The following is a 21,705-nucleotide window of genomic DNA, read 5'->3' as shown; positions in this document are numbered from 1 at the left end:
ACCACCATCTTAACTCACTGCTCAGCCACAACTTGTGAAAAGTCTTGTCCGCTGGTATTAGAAAAACACACCGAATTTGCAGCGCCCCACTCTGCCAGAATATTGTGTCATCCCTGCAGTCGCATTGTGAAATCCCCGTGCGTTTCAGGCCCTTTGAAGGGACACGAGTGCTGAAATGAGATCGCAGAACCCACAAGAGTATCACACTAATTGAAGCTGACAAAAATACGAACTGCGCCCTTTTGAACTGCTGACATTGAACAGGGAGGATTAGGACGCGTATATTAACAACAGGTGACGGCTGCAGGGAACAGTGGATCGGCCGTGTGTCACGGAGGGTCGGGGATCTGGGCGCTCACGGATTGGGAGGAAAGAGAGAAATGAAAAAATAAATGTACGACTTCAACTTCCTTCCAAAAAACCACCAAAAAACTAATATAGTAGACATAGAGGGGTCTTTATTTATCAAAGTTATATATACACTTAGATACATAAACTCAGTCAAAAAAATTTAAAACAATTTCACTGACCTCATGAAAATAATAAAAAAGGAAAATAAAAGGCAATGTTAACATTTTAAGAGACTTAAATATTACAATTTTACAGCCTGAATACTGGAACTGGGACAACTAGAGATGAAAACATGAAAAAATATAAAGACGCACAACAGGTAAAATAATAATAAAAAAACAGACAAACAAAATAAAACACCAAAGCACTGCATCAACAGTTTATACATATCTGGTTTGAGAAATGTGGATGTGGTAGTTGTCTATTATTCACATTACAGTAAGTCGTCAAATGAACGTCAGACAATAAAACTACTTCTACCCGTGTGTTGTACTCGTACACACAACCCATGAAATGACTTAGTGGAGGCGTCAGTTCGCTCCACTGCGTTTCTTATATTTATATAAATATGAGGAAAGGTTTGCTCAGGCAGTATAAAATAATTCAAGATGATCCAGTAGCTCAGCATCATTTAAAAAAAAAATTTGCAGTTACTCTAAGAGTTCTCCAAGAGATTCATGGGGTTAACTTTGTCAGTCCAATCTTATTGTGTCAAACAGAAACAATAACTGTACATCATGCGTTAGCCACCATGCTGTGTGTTAGCACATTTACAAGACTAATAGTTAAAGCCAACATATAGATATGTGATTCAATCATTTACAATATACAATGTATATTAAAGATTTGTTGGTTTTTCTTTTTATAAAGTAGAGCTAAAAGAATCTGGTCCTTGTCAATGTTTGAGAAGAAGCAAAAAAGAAAGTAGCAAAAACATATATATATATTATTAGTAGCCGTTTCTGTAACATGAAATGTAGTGCTGTTGTGTAATGTTACAAATATCTTACTTTAAAGGTCAATAGACAAATTACTCTCATCACACTTCTCATCAAACCCAGATTTTAGTGTCCTCTGTCATTTCAGATATTAAATTCATGTCCTTCACAGTTCTGCATTTTAGGTTTCATGTAGTTGAAGTCACTAAACTGAGATGTGACAAGAACATGCACCGCTTCACTCTGAGTATTGATGTCTTGATATTAACAGATGACGATGGTGACGATGATCTTAAAGTGTTGAGGCAGTGACCAGGTCAAAGCATCTGTTAGTGGCTAGTCAGAGGCTGCCGATGTTGGGGAAGCTCTTGAGCTTCTCTGGGAAGTCGTCTTTGTAGAGCACTGGGTCTGCGCGGTGCTCCACCACCTTCAGAGGCATTGTACCAAACACTGACGCAAACTTGTTGATGCACTCGGATCTAAGGATTAAAAAAACAATTGGTTATTTCAATAGTAAGATAAAAACATGTATATATTTGGCAGCTTCTGAATTAAAATGCTTTCGGATGATGTGCATGGATTAGGTCTGTAGCTTTTCATTATTAAGGAATCCTTCCTATCTTTAATATATTTCTATATTTTATATATTGCTGGCAAGTATCTTGTGCGATTACTTTTTTCACAAATTTCACAAAAACTAAATAATATTTTACTGATAGTAGGTTCTAAAAAATAACATTACTTTTGTTTCACGCATATTTTGTGTCACTGGTCAAAGATTGTTATTATCTGATTATGCACTGGAGTCAAAAAAGGTAAAAGAACAAAACCTTTTATTTACAGTGAGACACTGATTTTACTGTGATTTTTGAATAATTACAAATAAAGGGTTGCTGCTTTTTAATTTTATGCATATTTTAATAAAACTAACAATTATTTATAGAAAATATTACGCAAAAATAATGATGTATACAAATATTTTACGATTTAAATTCTGAATATAATATACCAATATAAAGTGGTAGTTTGCATGCTTTAGTTACAGGCAAAAGAAGAAGAACAAGCTATTTCCAGTTGCATTTTGTTCACAGACTGACTCACACACAAACTCATTTCACTATTCCTGTGGGGACACGAGTCCTCATGGATTTTTCTAAAAGACAATGTGAGCACTATACCTCTCCACCATGTGCGTCTGATCCAGGGACAGTCCATCAATGGCAGTGCACTCAGGACACTTGAACTTTTTCCTGGGAGTCACCTGAACAGGAGCAGAACAAGGTCACTCATTTAAACTGTTTGTGAAAGTTCAGCAGCCCAGACAGAAGCAAATAAAACATCACATCCGATTAAATAAATCTGTGACGTCTTATAAGAACTTTTGTTGAGCATCGTGCGGTGAAATATGTCTAAATTTTCATCAGTGAGTAAAATGATATACGGCTGGAGGTGGAGAGAAATACATGCTATATGGTTCTCCTCTGTCTTGCCTCCATCACATGTGCAACCTGACACATTCCTGCACCCAAACAATCTGGACCTGTGAATGTACGTCTGTGTGGAGGAGAAAATAAAGTGAGAGACACCGAGAGGAGGAGGACAGATCGGGTGGGGTGGTGTGTTTTCTGAAGGAACCTGTTTGAGATATGGAGGGAGGTGGGAGCACGGGTGCAGGCGGTGATTTTGATGGCAGGGTGTGCATGAGCCCCGGTGAGCTTAGGAAAACACGCTCAGAGGGGGAGTGCCTGTGAGTGACACCAAGATAAGGGAGGTTAAGGCCGGGCTTTAGCTCAGGCCCCTGCACCTGGGTACACTGATGGGGAGGGGGAGAGGCAGTGAAGTCGAAGGGTGCGAGCTGATCAGACCCAGAGATGGTGTTCCGCTGCGTCAGCCTCCCCCTGCAAGCTTAAAGCACACCGGCCGGTCAGAGCTATGAATGTACCTTTATGGGGGCTTTGCCTGTGATGTTCGCCACCAGGAAGTTCATGGCAATATCTTCGCAGTTCATGTGAGCGTCCACCCAGTTCTTGATGTCTCCTGGCATCTTGTATGTGTACAAATAGTTGAAGTACTGAAATCGAAACAGTTTAAAAACAAGAGAGGATTAGGAGTGGTCATATAAATATATCCTGCAGGTTTGTCGTGTACAATAATGCAGACTCTGTTTGATGACCCTGAGTATGTAGGAGGAACCGCTGAGCAAGAGTTTACTTTGAACTTAAATGAGTGTGTGAGCTTTTAAGTAGAAGTCAGATAACCTTGCTCTTCCTGTGACACTCGGCTCGTCCATCACTTTAATCTTCGTGCTCGGTATCCTACGTTTACCCAAAAAGGTCTATAGGATATTCTCTAATCCTTTGTACAAGTGATTCTGTGCAAAGTATTACTAATCCATAGATCTAACATCTATGAGGATATAAGGGAAACTTGTGTCAGCGACACTCGATAATCCGCGTAAGGATATTCCAACTTTGTACAAGTGATTCTGTGCAAAGTATTACTAATCCATAGATCTAACATCTATGAGGATATAAGGGAAACTTGTGTCAGCGAGCAGAGCTAGAGAAGCCAAAGTTACTTTAGTTTCAGTCCTGAGTTACCTTGTGATAGAAGGCAGCTCCAGTTAGAACCATGGAAACCTCATTGGTCCACTCCGACTCGTACTTCCACTTCCCCATTTCATGGTCCCAGAGGTGCAGCCGGCCTGGGTAACCCACCAGCCGGTCTGGGAACTCCCTCCACACCTGGGAGCAGACGAGAAGATGGACTGTCAGACATTTTCAGATGAAAACTGAGGGTGAGAACTGATGTTTTACATTAAAAGACACCAATTTTTTTGTTGGTATTTAAAAGTGAACCAAAAATTTTAACTTAAATTTCACAATATTTCTTGTGTCAGAGACAAAAATCACAACTGAGAATCAAAGATTTTGGGGGGATAAAAGTGGCTTTGTGATTGAACGAATATCTCGGCTGGCTCGACACCAGCAGCTAGTCTGACCCTTCTACTGTCATCTAGTGAGACAGACAGCTTCTCTATCCTGCCTGTAATTCCATGTAATTATCCTTAAACTGAGCACAATTTTATTAAACGGCTTCTAAATGGATTCAGGTGAGTGTGCCGTCTAAGTGGGTCCAGGCAGGTATGCGGGCATGGAAAGCATCAGCTCTCGACCTGTCATCATTCCTCACACATCAAACACACACCCATCCGGGAGGCAGTCACATCTCAAACTAGCGGAGAGTGAGACCGTAATCTCCCTGAACGACTTTAAACTCTGGGATCAACTTGAAATGGTTGCCTGTGATACCTGCCAAAGAAGAGGGAAATAAGGGAACAGTTAAGGGTTTGAACAGGTTTTTTTTCTCACCTCGTAGCCAAACTGCAGCTCATCAGATGTCAGCATGATGATGTCATCGTCGATAGCCAGCACAGCTTCTGTCTCGATCTCGTCGTAGGGGAAGAAGCGGTTGCTCAGCTTGTTCTCTTTGGTTCGCACGACTTTGAGAGGAACGCCGATCTTTGGCCAAAGAGACTCTGTCGGGAGAAAATACTACGGTCACATTTCTAGTTTTATGCAGAAAGATACAGAGCTGCAATAATTCACATGATTAATTAGTAAATATTTGAGCATAATGTTGAACATTGAGGAGCACTCAGTTTTTTTCTCGCACAACACAGCATGGGAAAGGAGGACGGTAAAAAATGTTGACGGCCGATGTGGCAGGACGTCTCTGGGTGCTGCCGAGAGCAAGCGAGAGGGACACAAAGACGCTGCACATAATTCTATAATGAAGCAATTGTGCAAAAAACACTAGGTTTGAGATCTTACATGTTATTATGGGAGAGATTGTTTTTGTTTATTATGAAACTGACTATGATTACATGGACAGCAACATAATGATATTAACCTGCTTAAGACAAGTGACTGAATAAACAGCATTTTCTGTTTACCCAAACCTGGATAAAGTCATACTGGTAATAAGCAATAATCGAATTCAGACGTGGAGCATGCTGATCTTAGTCACAGTATGTAGACATATAATTACAACAATAATAATAATAATACCTTTTATTTATACAATACTTTAGAAAAAAACAGAGAAAGTAAAGCGAATAACTCAAAATATAAAACACATCTTTATCACAGATTAAAATATAAAATACAAAGTGTGTCTTAATCGCATTGTAATGTCCTATTGGAGTTATTGCAGCATCTTGCAATATCGACATGTAAACCAGTTACCAGCCCCTTGAGGTCATAACCAAGCCCTTGACGTTATAACAGGAATATTAATAGAATATTCTATTCTGTAATCAAAATAATTTGTTATTCAGAATAAGGGAAATAGTCAGAATATTGCTGTCTATGTAAATTAAGTCAGTGTGGCAGGACAAATTAGATCATTAGATAAATTAGACTGGGCCGCAACCGCCTTGGTTATTAATGGGAAACACTGGACATCAACTTGGCTCTCGGTATTTCTTGGGTATTTTCCTATTTTCTGACATATCATTAGTCAATCAGTCATATAATTGATCTTGAATATCTTCACATAAATTAATTGAAAACACTAGTTAGTTGCTGCCCTTCATACATACGTACAGTACATAGAGTAAGACACTATAATTGTTCATTTTTAGGGATTGAACAAAATTATAAATGTGGCCACTCTCAGTGTCTGAAGATGGGCGAGGAATTATGATGTCATTTACCACTGACAGAGATATTTGAAGTGTGTCCTGGCAGTGGAAAACTGTGCTCTGGGAGTTTAACTTCACTCACTGACTCGTATCGCTATGCTAACCTCAAGCACGTGCAAATCTAACCACACTACAATTCTTCATGAAGCAGATCAACAAAGTGTTTTTTCAGGGGAGCGTTTCAAAGATCTTGGGCAGGATCCATGGCACGGACTATGGCACAGACGGATCACACAGAATGTGTCCGACTCATTAACGGGGTAACTGGGGCCTGGCAGCCTATGAGAAGAGCTCCAGGTCCTCCTAACCACGTCTGAAGTCTCCTGTCAAAAGCTATTGTCAAGAAAACTGCTATGTTAAAAACCCGGAGTTTCATCTTTCACTTAGTCCATGTTGCTGTCAACCCTTCTTTTATTTCCGAGGCTGGAAAGAGACAGTAGGAGTGAAGCGATTATATGTCATTATCTGAATTCTAAAACCGTAGCCCCACCATGACATGAGTCAAAATGCACACACTTGCTAATTCCTCTGTGACTTCTTAACCTGTATTCAAGAAAATTATATTTTCTGAAGAATAAGCTGTGGCCTTCACGCTAAGTCTTCTGCATTTATCGCAGCTGTGTGGCAGTTTATCTCGGCTGCTGTATAAGAGATAAAGACTGAAAACAGGTCAAGACAATTTGATAAACAAGATGTCATTTAATTCTGTAGCAAAACATGGTGTTCTGACAAAAAGAAAAAGGTCCACATCTTGTAAAATACAAACACTGAGCCTAAGAATACATCGGATCAAGGCTTAGTGCGACTGGGGAAGAATCCTGCCTTCATATTGGACTAACCTATCAATGGCCACTTGTTAATTCTAATGGGTCACAAAGCTTAAACCAGGCGCCACAGATGCCTATAATGAAAAGGCAACTCAGAGCCATAAGGGGGCACTTCAAAGTCACCTCACTACTTCATGACATTAGTCAACTCTTACAGCAGCAGGGTCACTTTACTTCCTGGTCCAGAGCCATCCTTGTCTGAGTTAAAGTATGAGGCACGATAAGCTGTTGTATACTTAACTGCCATATTAGCGCAAATAATTACAGTGCAAGATGCAATAAATAACGACTTCTATGAGTTTACAATGACACATCTCTGATTGGCTTCAACCAAAGAAGTCTAAAACTACAAACTAGCAGTAATGAGAGAAAAAACAGGGATAGATTGGCAGCTATAAAAATACAGGTTACACATAGTACTGCTGGTCAGTCAGAACTGGGATCTGACAATATGTCTGCCTGTGCCTGTACAGAAAAAGTCTGAACAAAAATGAGCAGCTGTGACTCAGGAGGTAGAGAGAGTTGATTCCCTGCTCCTCCATTTTGCATTCTAAAGTCGGCAAGATACTGAGCCCAAAATTGCCCTTGATGGCTGTGGCAACTGTGAATGGATTGTGGATCATAGAAAAAAATACTACTGATTGTTATATTATGGCCCAGCTCATATGTCTTGAGTGATCCAATCACTAGTTGACAGCTCAGCTCACACCTGACATTAGAATGCCACTCTACATGTTAAGGAACAATATCTCACTTCCCCGCTCATGTATGAAAATACACACACATATTTTGTGCCTGAAAAGACACAATTATGTAGTTTTTACTCAGTGAATAAATGTGTTGTGTGCAGCTCTACAATGACGGGATTTTACTATAAAAATATTTAAATAAAAGCCTTCAACAAACAATGGATTTATTGTTTTACGCAATTAACTCGCAACAGTCAATAATCGATCTAGTTTCATGAACATTCCTGTTTTCAATGAGGATCCATTATACTCACCCTCAGGAGGACTCTTGTTCTGGTTATTCCAAACCACCAGCAGCTTCGCCAAGCTGGGTACCTTGGAGATTTCAGTGATGACCCGGAAAAGACTCTCAACACGATCGTAGGTCAGCACCACTGCTGTGAACCCAGGTGCCCTTGGTGGGATAAGTGGCAGGAACAGAGGACTGTTCACACTGGACCACTTCTACACAAGGAAGAAAGAAAAGAAAAAATGCAAACTGTTTAAGCAACAAACACCTTTTTCATTTCTAGAGTAGAGCTAGGCTCAGTAGTCCTGTCTGTCATGTTTTCCAATGCACTATAATGATGTTTCTCTGGACAGTGAGTTCACCTGAAATCATTACTAGATTATGTTTTTTATTAAGGAGCAAGAATCATCCAACAATGTCTCTCAAGGGGTAAGAGAGGCAGGGCAGAGAACGTCAAAAACTTTCTGCAAGAACGCCAAAGAAAACCCAACAGAAGCAGCAGGACAGAAGAACAAAAAGACAGAGTGGGAGTCTGCAAACAAGACAGGTTGTATCTACTGCTGTTGTGAAGGTGAAACTCCTCTGGGGTGTGGGTGAAATAGGAAGGGGGGAGAGGAGTGGAGTTTGTCAGATTGTGAATAGTGGCCGTCTATCATGAGTGTGGAACTTGGCTTCTCTTTCACTGCTTCCCCATTAAAACGGCCTGTAAATCCTTGGAGCAGCTCTGACTCCGGCTTAGATCAAGCGACGCTGTTAAATGAAGGAAGCCACAGGACAGTTTTCTAATGCTTTGTGTGCTGGATACTTAACTTTAAATGTTAAAGTCAGTTGGAATAAAGTGACACCTAAAGAGACAACTTTGAGTCCTATGGTAAGAATATTGCAACAATAACTTTCTTTCTTTTTAACCAAGGTTTTTTTTCTCAACTTCAAAAAAGAAAAGAGAAAAAACAACTCATGTATTTCATTTACAAGCATGTGCTTCCCTAAGAGTATATAAAGGAGCATGAGGCTTCACGTGATAGACTTCAAACACGACAGAAAGGTTCAATCAGTCTGAGAGAAGCAAAGAGAGCATATCTAACACAGTAAATCTGTGGGCTTCTTGAAGTCCATATAAACCCTGCTTCTCCTCTGGTCCCAGGAGGCCACACAGTGATTATGTGGCTCCTTCCACAGCATCAACACGAGTGTGTCAACAGACACACAGACACCGTCTTTTGCACAACATCAGTCAATCCTCCACAAATAAAAATCCACTTTACTGGCAAGTGGAAACTTCCTTGTGGCTGTTCTCACATTGTTATTCAAGCCGAGGGGGGAAATAATTAAACTCACACATATAAGCAGCACAGATGCATTAAAACAGAATAAAACAGGCAGAGGCCACTTAAACCATTTGTCAAACAGTGTGAATGAGATGAAAAGAAAACCACAGCTCAGTATGTCACCAGCAGATCTGAGGGAGTTACGTGTTTATACTTTACACTTTTATTTGGTTTTTTGAACTGCTTGAGTGGTTCATTAATCTAAGACACTCGAACAAAGGTAAAATGACAAGATAAAATGATCAATAGCAACATATATATTTCTCAGTTTTAATAATGTAGGCAGATGTAGAGGCACAGTTCGGATTAAATGTAATCTTTAAATTTATTGCTGAATGATACAATAGTTGCAACATAAAAAACCGTACCGTGACGTTTTTAGACTTTTGGCATCGACTTGGTGCCGAAGTATCAGTTCTCGTGACATTCCAATTTTAAGCAATCTTGATAAACTCATTGATAACATTTTGCTCCATTTCCTGAACATGCACATCAGGTTTTGTTCAAATCGGATGAAGAGGGGACTTCCCTCAGCTTTATCAAGCCTGAAACCTGCTTGTTGCTGCTCACAGTTTTGATTTTAGGTCATTGAACTGCTTCCTGTTGATAGAATCTGCAAACAACTTGTGCAGGAGAAAAGAGGCCAAACTAAATGTCCAAACACTTAAAGATTGTAAAATAACTTTTAAACAACATTGAGATAAGTCAGGCTGTCATATGCCCAGGCGCCAATCATCATAAAATGTTTTGAAACTGTGGCAAATGTGAAAGTCCGAACTCCTCAATTCGAACAAGTTTGCCCTCTACCAACAAATCCCTCACAAAAGCAGCCTGTCCCTTGTTCTGAAACCCCCTCTGAAGGCACCAGCAATCCCAGGAAATGTGCTTTCAATTACCAGCCTAAAGAACTACAGGAGGAGAGGGGGAAAATGTCTGCCTGATTTATTTAGTGCTCTGTGCAAGTTCTTCTCACCATCCATTCACCGAGGCCATTGAGAAAACACTTCATCTCGCATCTCAGGGAGGAATGGCCAAAGGTATGTAGCCTGACATAATTAACCTCCGCTTGGTCTGGACAGGCCGTAAGACCCGAGTGATACTGATCGATTGGACTGGGCGTTGGACAAAACCTTTGACATAAGTGGGTAATGTCAAGTGTAGCTGCTGATTAACAAGCTACCTGCTCAGAGGAAAACAGACATGGTCAAAAGAGTGAGCAGCTGCTTGACCGACAACCTCTCAGTCCTGAATTACTGTACAGATCTGAGCGGAGCGAAAATGGAGAACATCTGCAAACACCCTTCAGAGCGCTGCTTGTTTGTGACCGCCACCTTTCTAATGCCAGCATTTCAGTGCATCTGCTTATACTAGGATACTTGTAGACATAATGTGCACATATGCAAAACACTATTATACATCACCATATTATGCCTCTACTCCATATAGGCTGAGCACGGAGGAGACTGGAGATCAGACCCAGCTGATTAACAACCCCTGAGAGATGGTCGCACAGCCAAGCTGTCTGCAGCCACAACCTCCCACAACCACAGGGATGCTTAACACACACCATTCTTCACATTCAGCCTACTCTCTATGAACACAATGACTCAGACATGCAGGAACTTATTTTTCACCACAGCGGAGGCATCCTCCTGGTGCAGAAGTGCTGACACAAACGGCCTCAGAACTCGCTGGGTGTATACCAAACTATGCAGTGCTGCATGTGTGGCGCTCCAGAAAGCAGGAAGGCCTCTACTGTCACTCTGCCACAGAGGCTTCGATTTCGGAAGCTTATGTGGCCCTGTGAACATCTGTATGGTCAAAGCTCCGTTGTGGAGGGGTGGTGTTCATATGTCTGCAATAAAAACCAATCTAGGAATACAACTGACTGATTCAGCACAGTAGAGCACAGGCTGTATAGAAGATATATAGCTGTCTGTTGAAAGGGCCTACATAAATAAAAGATTATTCTGAGAGACAAAGCAGGAAAAACCATGACACAGTTATAATAAGATATTCTTAACCAATGGTTAAAACCTAAAATATACATCAAGTGTAGACAGTGACATACCACCACAGGTGGATTGTTCCACTGCTCATAAGTGCGTGCAGCATACGGGTAGATACGGTCATTGATGATCTGGAGGGTTGTCAAGCCAATAGCCTTCATGGAGCTGAAGTAGGCCTCCCAGAACCAGCGAGCCTGGGGACAAATGGAAAACAAGAATGGAAAAATAAGAGCAAATACAGAACATTTGCACAGCACATTTACAAAAACATGTATTAACTAAACATAAGCTTTCTATTCATCTTTAAGAGAGGGTCCCTTTGCAGTTACAATATAGATGTGTAAAATTTGTGAATGAATAAAAAAATAAAACATTCATGTATGTGGCACACCTTCTCCTACTATCTATATATGAATCTTAGGTACTTTGGATACGAATGCTGTCATCTTGAGCATTTGGAGCCAAGATAGCATTTCATGAACATGTTATTGCTTATATAACAGTTCTTGTCTTCTTATTCCCACTTTTCTCATTTGTTGGCTGTCACATGGCAGAAGATAACACCAGCGTGAAATCATAACTGTAAAATCCAGGTTTCCCTCCCTTGTCCACGTCATTAAAGAGAGTTTTGCAGGCCTCTCCAGCTTCATGCTCTTCAACATCTCCTTTGAAAACTCTTTTGACTGGGTCTGTTTTATTTCAACAGACTTCTGATGTGCAAAGCAGACCTAAATGATAAGTGAACTCTTGACCCACATCTTAATGTTATCACACAGGCTGCTGGAATACTCATCTCCAACTGTTCTTTCAGCCAAGACAACGAGCATGAGAACAGATACCTGTGGATTAGATCGTTTTACGGCGGAAATATAGAGAGGCGGGAAGGTTAAGAGGCACCAATGGAACAAACCGAAGATTCTACATATAGGGTCCATGAACTCTCTCTTATGACTGTTTAATATATTAAAAGGTACAATGAACTGATCAATTTAGAGTGGTGTGACTAACCGCAATACACATGTCAAGCCTCCTTCTCCCTGCAGGCCCCCTGTACTATCAAGAAACTTCAAGGGACAGTTGAGAGGCGAAAAAAACCCTATGAGAGTTAATGAAGCTTTAAACAACATTGACTCCTGCCAGGAGGCACCACGCTATCCTGACCCGACCTCACCCCTCCAGCTCCTCAATGGCCCACAGTTCCACAGCAGAGGATATGAAGATTTGAGAGTTTGTTTATGGAGTTGGGAGCTGTACATCTGGTCTTGTTATTTAAATGCACTAAAAATGTATTATTCGCTAATGTGTGTGCTCTTTGTTTAACAAAGACAGTCCTTGGAGGCACGTGAACAACATGTGACAATTTTACCGATGTCTGTGAATGTGATGAGGCATTGGAGCTGTACAACAACAGAGAAAATGAGCGGATGAGGAGACTCCAAAAAGACTTTCTAATCTCAAGGGGGAATCCCAACGGCCCATAAATCAGCCAGTGATGAAAGTTTCTTTTCCGTCTGGGGGGAGGCAGAAAGCAAACTGTGCTGGCCTGAGGGCCCGTCCCAGCACCCTCCGCCTGCTCCCAACGCCTGCAGGAATTTTTATGAGTAGCGAAGAAGAGACAGCATTGCAGAAGAGGAAATTGTAACTATAGCCTTCTTGCAAATATTGAGAAATAATAAAAACAATCACACGACTCAGGTCCAAAATATATTACTCTGTAAGTCAAACCTTCATCCAATTGAATGCTTGTTTAAAACAGAATTATCTTCTCAATTCCTTCTAGTTTAGAGGAGTTCCCCAGCAGCTCTTTTGTTATTAAAAATAATTAACACAGGTCATTCCAGTTGTCTGCATTACTTTGTTTAACTCAGTGCAAATTGTCAAGTCCCTGACATAAGACTCAACCCGTAGACCATAGTTGGCAGTCAGTGAGCTGCGGACAGAACCAGGCAATCATTAGTGTTTTCAACAAAATCAAAACCAGCAGTGAAACCAAGTCTGCTTCAATCATAGGAGCTGCTCGCTGGGAATATTGTTTTGCACGAGATTTATTAGCACTTTGCTTCTGACTGTGATCAAAACATTTCCACACATGCATGCACACACACACATATTTATATATAAATTACCTGGTCTCCCAGGTGTAAATCAGTCTAAAATAAAGAGTAGCAGGCCTGACAACCACAGCTTTCGCAGCAGGTTACATGTGAGATTACAGTCTTTGTACTAGTGAGACCCATGGCTTGCTGGATTACAGACTCCCCCAATCTTAGTTTGTGAGGCCCTACAGTTTCTGCAGAGTAAGACAAAGGCTCACCATGGGACTGTATTTTGTATTCTCCTGTTCAACCATTATACTTAAAATTTCACTATAACGTCCAGCCCTTATTTTATAGGCTGTTTAGTTTAAATAACTCAAGGACGTGCGGATTTGCTCTAAGAAATCAAATTTGCAACTCAAGTGGGAAAGATTAAGCAACAATAATTATTACACTGTTGACGGACCAGAAAGCAACTGACACCTGTCATCCTCCTGACTGATGGTTTAGTTCCATATGAGGGAGCACATAAAAAGAAGACTGAAGAAAACGCACACAGCATGAGGGAGGGAGCAGACAGACTTCTATAAATCAGCAGTAGCCAGCCGTACTGTTCTGCATGGTGAGGAGCTGCAGAGTCTACACAGACTGTATACAAGTATGAGAAGCTACAACAAAGCTTGGAGATGTTCAACATTCTAAAACAAAAAGCTTGTTGTCAAGTTGAAGCTGAAGTCAACGGCAGAACGAAGGATGAAAAGTCAATTGAAATCAATCTGAAAATCAAATAACTCCCTCTTACCATCTTATATATTCTAATTCAATAAGTGAATTTATTTGATTATGCTAATCTAATAAAGGTTTGTAATGTATGTGACCTATTTTGAGGGTATGACCCAAACAAGGCTCATGGGAGTCATAATCATGAGTTCAGTGGTCTCACTTAAGCACTGTTGACATTTCACAGCAGTTTAGTATGTGGCCTTTCAAAAAGTGACTTAAATGGATGCTATTACATAATCTTAAATTTGAAAAAGAGCTTTGCTGTCTGAAACAAGTCTACTGATGGAGGCTGAGCAGTAACCTATCCAAATATGAGCTTACTTTTTAAGTTATCTATATAACTGAAAAAGTAAATCTATATAATCTATTCAGTTAATAATTTGAGAACCAAATCACCGAAACTTTCAATATTTCCTAATTAATAGAATCAGCTTTTTATTTAATTAATATCACCTCAGTCCTTTGGCTATTAAACAAATAATTTAAATTCAAAAACGTTAATCTATACTTAAAAGCTAAAATTAAATTAAGTTATATAAAATTCGGAGTTATTTCCTTTGAGGTAAATTTGCATTGCCTGTAAGGCACAAAAGTCACAGAACATGAGAACAAAGACGCACACTGTGAAAGCAAAATCTGCTGAGCCATCTGCTGGTCAAACTAATGAAATACATCGGTTCAACCACGTCAAAAAGAGAAATCAATTTTTAGGTTTGCTATCACATCTACTTTAAGAAATCAGACCCTTTGTTGTAAATTCTTTCTCAGGAAGACTATAGTTGAAAATCTTTTATAACGGAAAATGTAGAAAGAATCCAAGAGGAGAAAATGTGGGTGTGGAAAATCTCAGGCCAAAGTAGAAGAGAAATTAAATGCACCTTAAAGATAAAACAGTGTATCTTGGTTAAAAATAGTTTGCTATTGTGTCGAATCAAATCCAATCAAATTATCATTGGATAATAAATTTCTGTCCATGCATTGCACTTTGGACTCTTGATGCTTAGACCCTCTTCTATGACATTGCATCACAATAAAATGGTCTCTTCAAAGCCTAAACACGGATACAACAAAGTTGTGCTCCATGTTCTGGTAAACAGGGAAAGATTTAGGTTTATTATGGAAGGAGGAAAGAAGACACACAGTTCACTAACCCTTTCATTTCTCCATGTGACTGAACTGAAACTTCATATTTTATCTCCCTTCATCCTTTTTAAATTCATCACCATTTGTTAAGATGCCTCTCAACTGAGAAAAACACAAAAGCCCGTACTCACAACCAAACAGTCACTACCCTCAGCAAAGCCCACACAGACCCACCGTCTAACCTTGCAGAATTTGGAGTGTTCATCCGAAATCTGCTATATTTCTCAATTTTTATTAAGGACTGTTAATAGGGCTTTGTTTAGCCTCTCTAACGATCCTTGCAGCTTTTAATGTGAACAAATTAAATCAATTGTGATTGCAAACTTGCTTACTCACACAAAAAAGAGATCCATCGCCAGGAGTCCATGCAGCAAAAAAAGGACAAGCTGCTTGATGCCGTAGCTGCTGCTCAGGTAATACATATTTCCACCAGCATTTCCTGTTATAAGCCACGGCCAGTACACTTAGTCCACTTTCCTTCTGTGCATTCTCCTTAACATCGCTGACAGTCTGTCTTGTGTGGAGTCCAAATCATCCCCATTTAAAACTCTACAAGGGCAATGGAAAAGTAGACTGCTCCTTCTCCTTATAATCCACTCGCCATGTTCAACCCTTGCTGTTCCACCTGTCTGATCACTCACCCCCTGATGCTCCTGATGGTCTCTGATTCTGCAGCCACACACCCCTGGCTGACCTCAGTACACACTGGCATTATAACAGTCTGACTGGAGAGTAAAGCAGCTGAGGACTCCACCACCCCAAAGCTGGACCTGGAAGCTGCACATCCAGATGTGGCCGGACGATCCAGGGGTTTATACTGGAACCAGGTCAAAGGCTCCGGTGTGTAGCTCCACACCAAAAACAGCCAGAACTTTTTTGTTTGAATTTGACTGTGAGTTCTCTCAGATTTACCAACCCAGGTTACAGTCCTTTACCTGAGGTTTGCCTGGCTGTGCGTCACTCAATCATCCAATCAGAGGAAAGGCACTGAGCCTTTCTTCATGTTAAAACCCCAATGTAAAGGTGAGATAGTCATTAAAATATGATAGAAGTGCTCAAGTTATGTTTCTATTTACAACAAGACAGACAGGATTTCTTAGATTTTTAAATAGCGATAATAAAATATAAATGTCTGTCAACAAAATATTACAGAAAAAATACATTATTTTGCTACAAACTTCAATTATTATTTACAGTAGAGGAAAATATTGACGAAAGAGGAGCATAACTACAGCACACTGTATATGTTAACTGTAGATAGTGATTCACCATTAGTATCATCAAACTAGGGAAAATGTCTCAGAAGAAGAATCAACTTGCAAACAATTCAGTCCATCTGAGCAACATCAGGGCAGGCAGAGGACCACTGTGACCAGTGGATAACTAAATAATATCAGATCTGTGATAGCTGTGAGCTCTACACAGCGGGACACCCCCACCCAACACTACCACCACCACCGCCCCAAGAGCGAGCCATGTTTTTCAGCTTGTCTGGTGTAATCCAACCCCAAGCCCGTCTCTGAGCCCTTGGCCTAGAATGTCTGTTTGGCCAGTATAATTGGTAAATGGACCAGAGTTGATACAAGAGAATGAAGAGCAGCTGAAATGGTGTACTTCTCTCATAGCTGCTTTCACTTTTGTTTATTGTGGCTCAATGTAAATATCAAATGGGAAGGGAGTATCAGCCGTCTTGTGTGCATTACACTCAAGCAAATATCAACATAGCTGAGTCTTCTGAAAGCTTTTTGAAAATCTACACCGAACAAGGACGGAAATTCAAACTGACAAAAAGCAAGGATGGAATCCAAATTCCTGTCTGTCGCACAACACATAACATTTATTTTGTCTGCCATAAACTTGTCTGGTTGGTTGGTTAAGGTACAAGCATCTTAGACACGACATGCAAGTTCTCCAACCACAGCGAGAGCACCTTTGACCACCATGTCAATCTGAGCTCTCCAACTGCAGCTAAATATGAGGCCCTTTGAATACATTTGGCTGAGAGATGTTTTCTTCAGATAAAACCTTGTGACTGTTACCTGTCTCTGCATTTCTTCAACTTGTCTGTGAGGAATACTCTTGAGGATGGTGTACATCTCTGACAGCTTCTCCTCTGGAATAACCACAGATGCCCTGTGCAGAGAAAGAAACATTAAATTAGTGAACAAAAAATGTCCGGCTGTCAAACTACTTAACTTTAACTGTTCCGGGACTTATTCAGACCTTTTCCAGTCAAGTACTTCAGAGAATGGCAGGATGTAGGAGTCCGCGAGGATGACGGGGACACAGCCAGCCTGCAGCACGTCACTGAGGGCAGCCTGACCCAAACGTGCCCCCCGCAACACCACACAGAATGAAGACTCCTGTAGAAACACGGGGGTAAAATGAGCCATTTAATTATGCATTGTACAGAGAAACTAAAAGGAGGTTACACTAAGCCATTGTCTATCGAAACTGTCGCTGGTAATGGAACATAAACTGCATTTTGACAACAATATCCAAGTTTCTAGATTAAGTCCAGGGTGGTAATTTCTATCTTGAATGTTTTTGATAGTTATGTTTCCTACCTGCAGGATCTGTGGGTAGTCATACACCTGCCCCTTGTAGCAGCGTTTTCGTGCAGAGGCGGCGCCCTGGGACAGGTTGCTACATTTGTCCAGGAGGAGCAACGCTTCTCCATTTTCTTCCTTCAAGCGCTCCAGTTCAGCGCGGTACTCCCGGTGGATGGCAGTTTGAGAAGATAGAATAAAGTAGCGCCGTGGCCTGGGAGAATGAAGTCACACAGAATTTAGTTTGTTGATACTTTGATCAAACAATTGCTTAATCAAGCCTAGCATAAAACCAAAATTATGTATATTTTGAACCAATCTAAATATCTCGCATTATTTTGATTCCTTGGAGCACTGTCTGTAATAAAGTTATTTGATCATGACAACAAAATATGAGAGTCCACATGTGAGATGTGCTCACCCAGGCTGTCTCTCAGGCAGCTCGACATCTGCAGAAAGTGGGCTGTAAACTGGGATGCTGACATCATAACCTTGTCTGTAGGTCCATGTAGAGAAACCACCTCCAGCAAGCAGCGCTCTGAAACAAATGTATCTGATTGTAGTAATGCTTCAACACACTGGGGATTTCAACAGCGACGAGCTACAGGAACACACTTTGAAATACAAACATATGAATTGGTTTATTTGCTTCCCGTGAGAACTTTTGCCACCAATGATGCCGATGTGAAACATGAAGTGGCAACAAACGTGGCTCAGTGACCTGCTTAATTCATCACTGGTTAGTCCACTAGATGACAACACGTATTTCGGACTCAGTTCTATTCTCAGGCGAGGAGAATATAAAATGGAAACACACTGTTAGTCACACACCTGGTTCTGATGAGGCTCCATCACAAATGGACTCCAGCTGGATGAGCCCAGGAAATTCCTTACAGCTAAAGATAGTGTTCATTGTCTCAAGGCTGTATGCTCATAAACCAACGCTCTTTCACCCTCAATCATCAGCCTATAGAACATCTTGAGACACATGGGCTCTTTGCTGGTAAACACAACCACATTTGAAACGTATCCTCAAGGCCCCCAGGAAATATTGTATTTTAAATATCTTCCTCAAATTAATATTCTATACATTTGAAGAGTGGCTGGAGGAATGGGAAATGCTGCTTAAGGCTGCATAATCCATGGTTGTATAAAAGTGCATCTGTCCTGTAAACAGAATATCAAAATAGAAATAATAATACAACTTGAATTCTATAGCACTTATCCAATCAAGGTTACAAAGTGCTTTGTAATTGTGGAAGTGTCCTATTATTGGTAATTTCAGATTTAATAAAGATAATTATCAGATAATAATTAACCATTCTTAAAATACTAAGATGACTTTTAAGCTTTATTTAAAACTACCTGTCTCTGGGCACATCCAGGGCAGTATTGTAGTCTGGGGGGCCTCCTGGTAACATGTTGAAAAGCAGGTGATTCATTCCTTTGTCCCATCTACCAAAACACACACAAGAATGATAGATTAATTAAACAGAAAAATTAACAGAAAAAATATGATTGCAGTGTTGCTAATTAGTTCATATTCTAAGTAATTATTAAATAAAAATATTAAACATTCCCTGGTTAGTTGTTTTTCTTCATTGAACGTTGCTTTTTATTAAAATCCCTTAAAAATACTGCTCCAACAAGGGACATTTTGGGCTCTTGTGAAAGGACATTTAGGAAAATCAAAGTTAATCAACCCACTATTTGATATTTAAAAGATATTTGTAAGTTGCTATCCTACACAATACAAATGGTTAAGTGACTTAGATCAATCTTTTGGGAATTAAAAAGCCACATTTGAGTTTTAACAACAATGACAACAACAATTTGAGAAACAGGTTCATGAAGAGGAGGTGACAAAGCAGTAAAAGAGCATGATTAAAAGTAACTAAGACTACATTTTTTATGACTGTAGCTAAACATTTACCTAGGTAGCATTGCCAGAGCCTGGGCAGTCTCTCGGATTCGCAGGGAATTCTGATTCAGCACATCAGTTGATGGGATGAAGAGACAGGCCCTGGTCACGTCATCAGTGTAGAAATCACTATCAGAGATGGCACTAAGCAGGTCATTGTATTCTCGTGACAGTCCAGTGTTGCTGATGGGAACCCCCAACTCATCCACAAACCGCTGCAGAGGGTAAATGTAGACCTACGAGGAAAACCATGTCCACAACGGTTTATAATTTGAACAAAAAAAGAACACCATGAAATATTGAAGGGAAACACTTAGAGAGGGTTGCTTTAAAATGCACTTACCTTGATTCTATTCTTGGGGTTGTAGCCACACCTGTATACATCAAAACAGGTGTGCATGCGACAGCTGAGGTCCCCCCTCTCAGGAATGGGACTGGAGGAAGGGAGGCGGACCAGAGGCGCGTCGTGGACGCTGCGTTTGTCCAGCGTCCAGTCAGCTGTGGATTCAATGGAGTGGGGCCAGAACTGAAACATCCCAGTGGCAATTAATCCAAGCAGCACCACAGAGAAGAGGGTGATGTAGTAGATGCGATGCTTGGTTTTCATCCGTGGGATAAGAGCTGGGCCCCGCGAGCTGTATTTCCCAGAGGCATACATGCCTGACACCTCTCTGTCCAACCAGCCACTGTGAAGACAAGCATCTGATCAGTCACAGCCATTCACTGTTTACACTGGAGCTGCAACGATTAGAAAACTAAACAGAAACTAGTTTCATAACTGACCAACTCAGCAAACATGTCTCTTTGTCTAGTTCTACCTCACAAATGTAAGAACACAATGTTTTTCTTTCTCGTACAATATCATTCACTGAATATCTTTAGGTTCTAAACTGTTGATATGACAACACACGTTATCTGAGTCTGAGAGACAACAGGATCACTGATTAATCGAGAACATAATCGGGAGATTAATCGATGACGAAAAATAATTGTTTTTCATGTAGACAGCAATAGTTTATGGGCTAATTAGTAGTTTACGTAGCCGAACATATTAAACACACACAATCTCCGTGTGTCACAGTGATCCAGAGTACGGTTACACACAGGTCCCCCAACATCTCATTATTTCTATGTCAAGACTGCGGTGCAATTTTTAGATTAACAGTTATCACCCATTTATATATTTCATTACATTTGCCATCAGCGATAAGCACAGTCAGTTATACAGACAACACACATCTCCGTAACTGCCACTGAGTCAGTGACAATAAACCAAATATATTCACCGTGACGCGGTTATAAAACTCAACTGTCAAGATTTACTGTCCGAACAAAGATCAAAATGATTTCACTTGACTTAACTAGGAAGCTAACTTGGCTAACGCAACCGTTAGCTGAGGCAGTTGTGTAAACATTCATGCTAGCTTAGCTCACTAACAGTCGTTATCTACCGCTGTGAAATGAAAGGAAACGAGTCATTTTCTAACGTTACAGGAATGTCGTCCCTCCCGAGAGGTTCGACAAGACGCGATATGAAAACAAGCGACAGTAAATAACACAATTTTAATACCAACCCAGCTTCAAGCTAACACTAGCACCCCAGGAAACGTCTCAGTGATTTACGGAAGTCATTCTTCTTTGGGTCTGTCCTGTGGGTGTCTCAGGATAAGGATACTTTGCTTCCCTCTGGTGGCAGTGGAGGTAAACTAAACATGATTTACCACAGGCTGTGTGTAAATATAATATTATATAATATTATATAATATTATATTTACACAGTCTGCTGGGGCAAGAACAGAGATGTACGTCTTTAAGGATTTGACTTTCAGGGTATATAAAACCAGTTGGGACAAAATATAGATTCAAGATCTCTATTGTCACCATACTCAGGTATGACGAAATTGTAATAATATATCATTTAGACAGACAGACAGACAGATACATACATACTATATATGGTATAAATACTAGAGCATGTGATGAGTGTGGACATATGAATGAATGAAAACTACCTACCAACTTAAATACCTGCAAAAAATCATCAAACTTCATTTACATACAAGATCCTGAACTGATTGCAACCAGTTCTGAGTCCCTGGAATGAATCAACTGTCAAAAATCAGTACATCTTCAGAAC

At 40.4% G+C, this 21,705-nt stretch overlaps 1 protein-coding gene across 1 annotated transcript; it reads right to left on the bottom strand.

Annotated features, from left to right (window-relative positions):
- Nucleotides 1-438: 438 nt before the first annotated feature.
- On the bottom strand, nt 439-21,231 carry ext2 (exostosin glycosyltransferase 2). The gene is made up of 15 exons (XM_035156007.2): nt 21,143-21,231; nt 19,912-20,254; nt 19,581-19,804; nt 19,013-19,102; nt 18,069-18,185; nt 17,666-17,861; nt 17,322-17,461; nt 17,138-17,231; nt 11,199-11,330; nt 7,825-8,014; nt 4,661-4,827; nt 3,890-4,033; nt 3,232-3,360; nt 2,468-2,550; nt 439-1,768 (listed from the first exon to the last, which is right to left on the bottom strand). Exons 2-15 carry the CDS (start codon nt 20,224-20,226, stop codon nt 1,630-1,632), a joined length of 2,160 nt encoding a protein of 719 aa, XP_035011898.1. The 5' UTR covers nt 20,227-20,254; nt 21,143-21,231; the 3' UTR covers nt 439-1,629.
- Nucleotides 21,232-21,705: the final 474 nt, after the last annotated feature.

This window comes from Hippoglossus stenolepis, chromosome 1 (genome assembly GCF_022539355.2).
Source record: "Hippoglossus stenolepis isolate QCI-W04-F060 chromosome 1, HSTE1.2, whole genome shotgun sequence".
NCBI lineage: Eukaryota > Metazoa > Chordata > Actinopteri > Pleuronectiformes > Pleuronectidae > Hippoglossus > Hippoglossus stenolepis.
The sequence above is the reverse complement of the archived record's forward strand: the minus strand, read 5'-3'. Positions and strand labels throughout refer to the sequence as shown.

Excerpts from the sequence above, each read along its gene's own strand:
- ext2 (XM_035156007.2), bottom strand. The coding sequence starts at position 20,226 with ATGTATGCCTCTGGGAAATACAGCTCGCGGGGCCCAGCTCTTATCCCA. Across the intron at positions 18,186-19,012 it reads CTGGATGTGCCCAGAGACAG|AGCGCTGCTTGCTGGAGGTG; the intron begins GTAGTTTTAAAT and ends CATTTGTTTCAG. Across the intron at positions 17,232-17,321 it reads GAAGTACTTGACTGGAAAAG|GGCATCTGTGGTTATTCCAG; the intron begins GTCTGAATAAGT and ends TTCTCTGCACAG.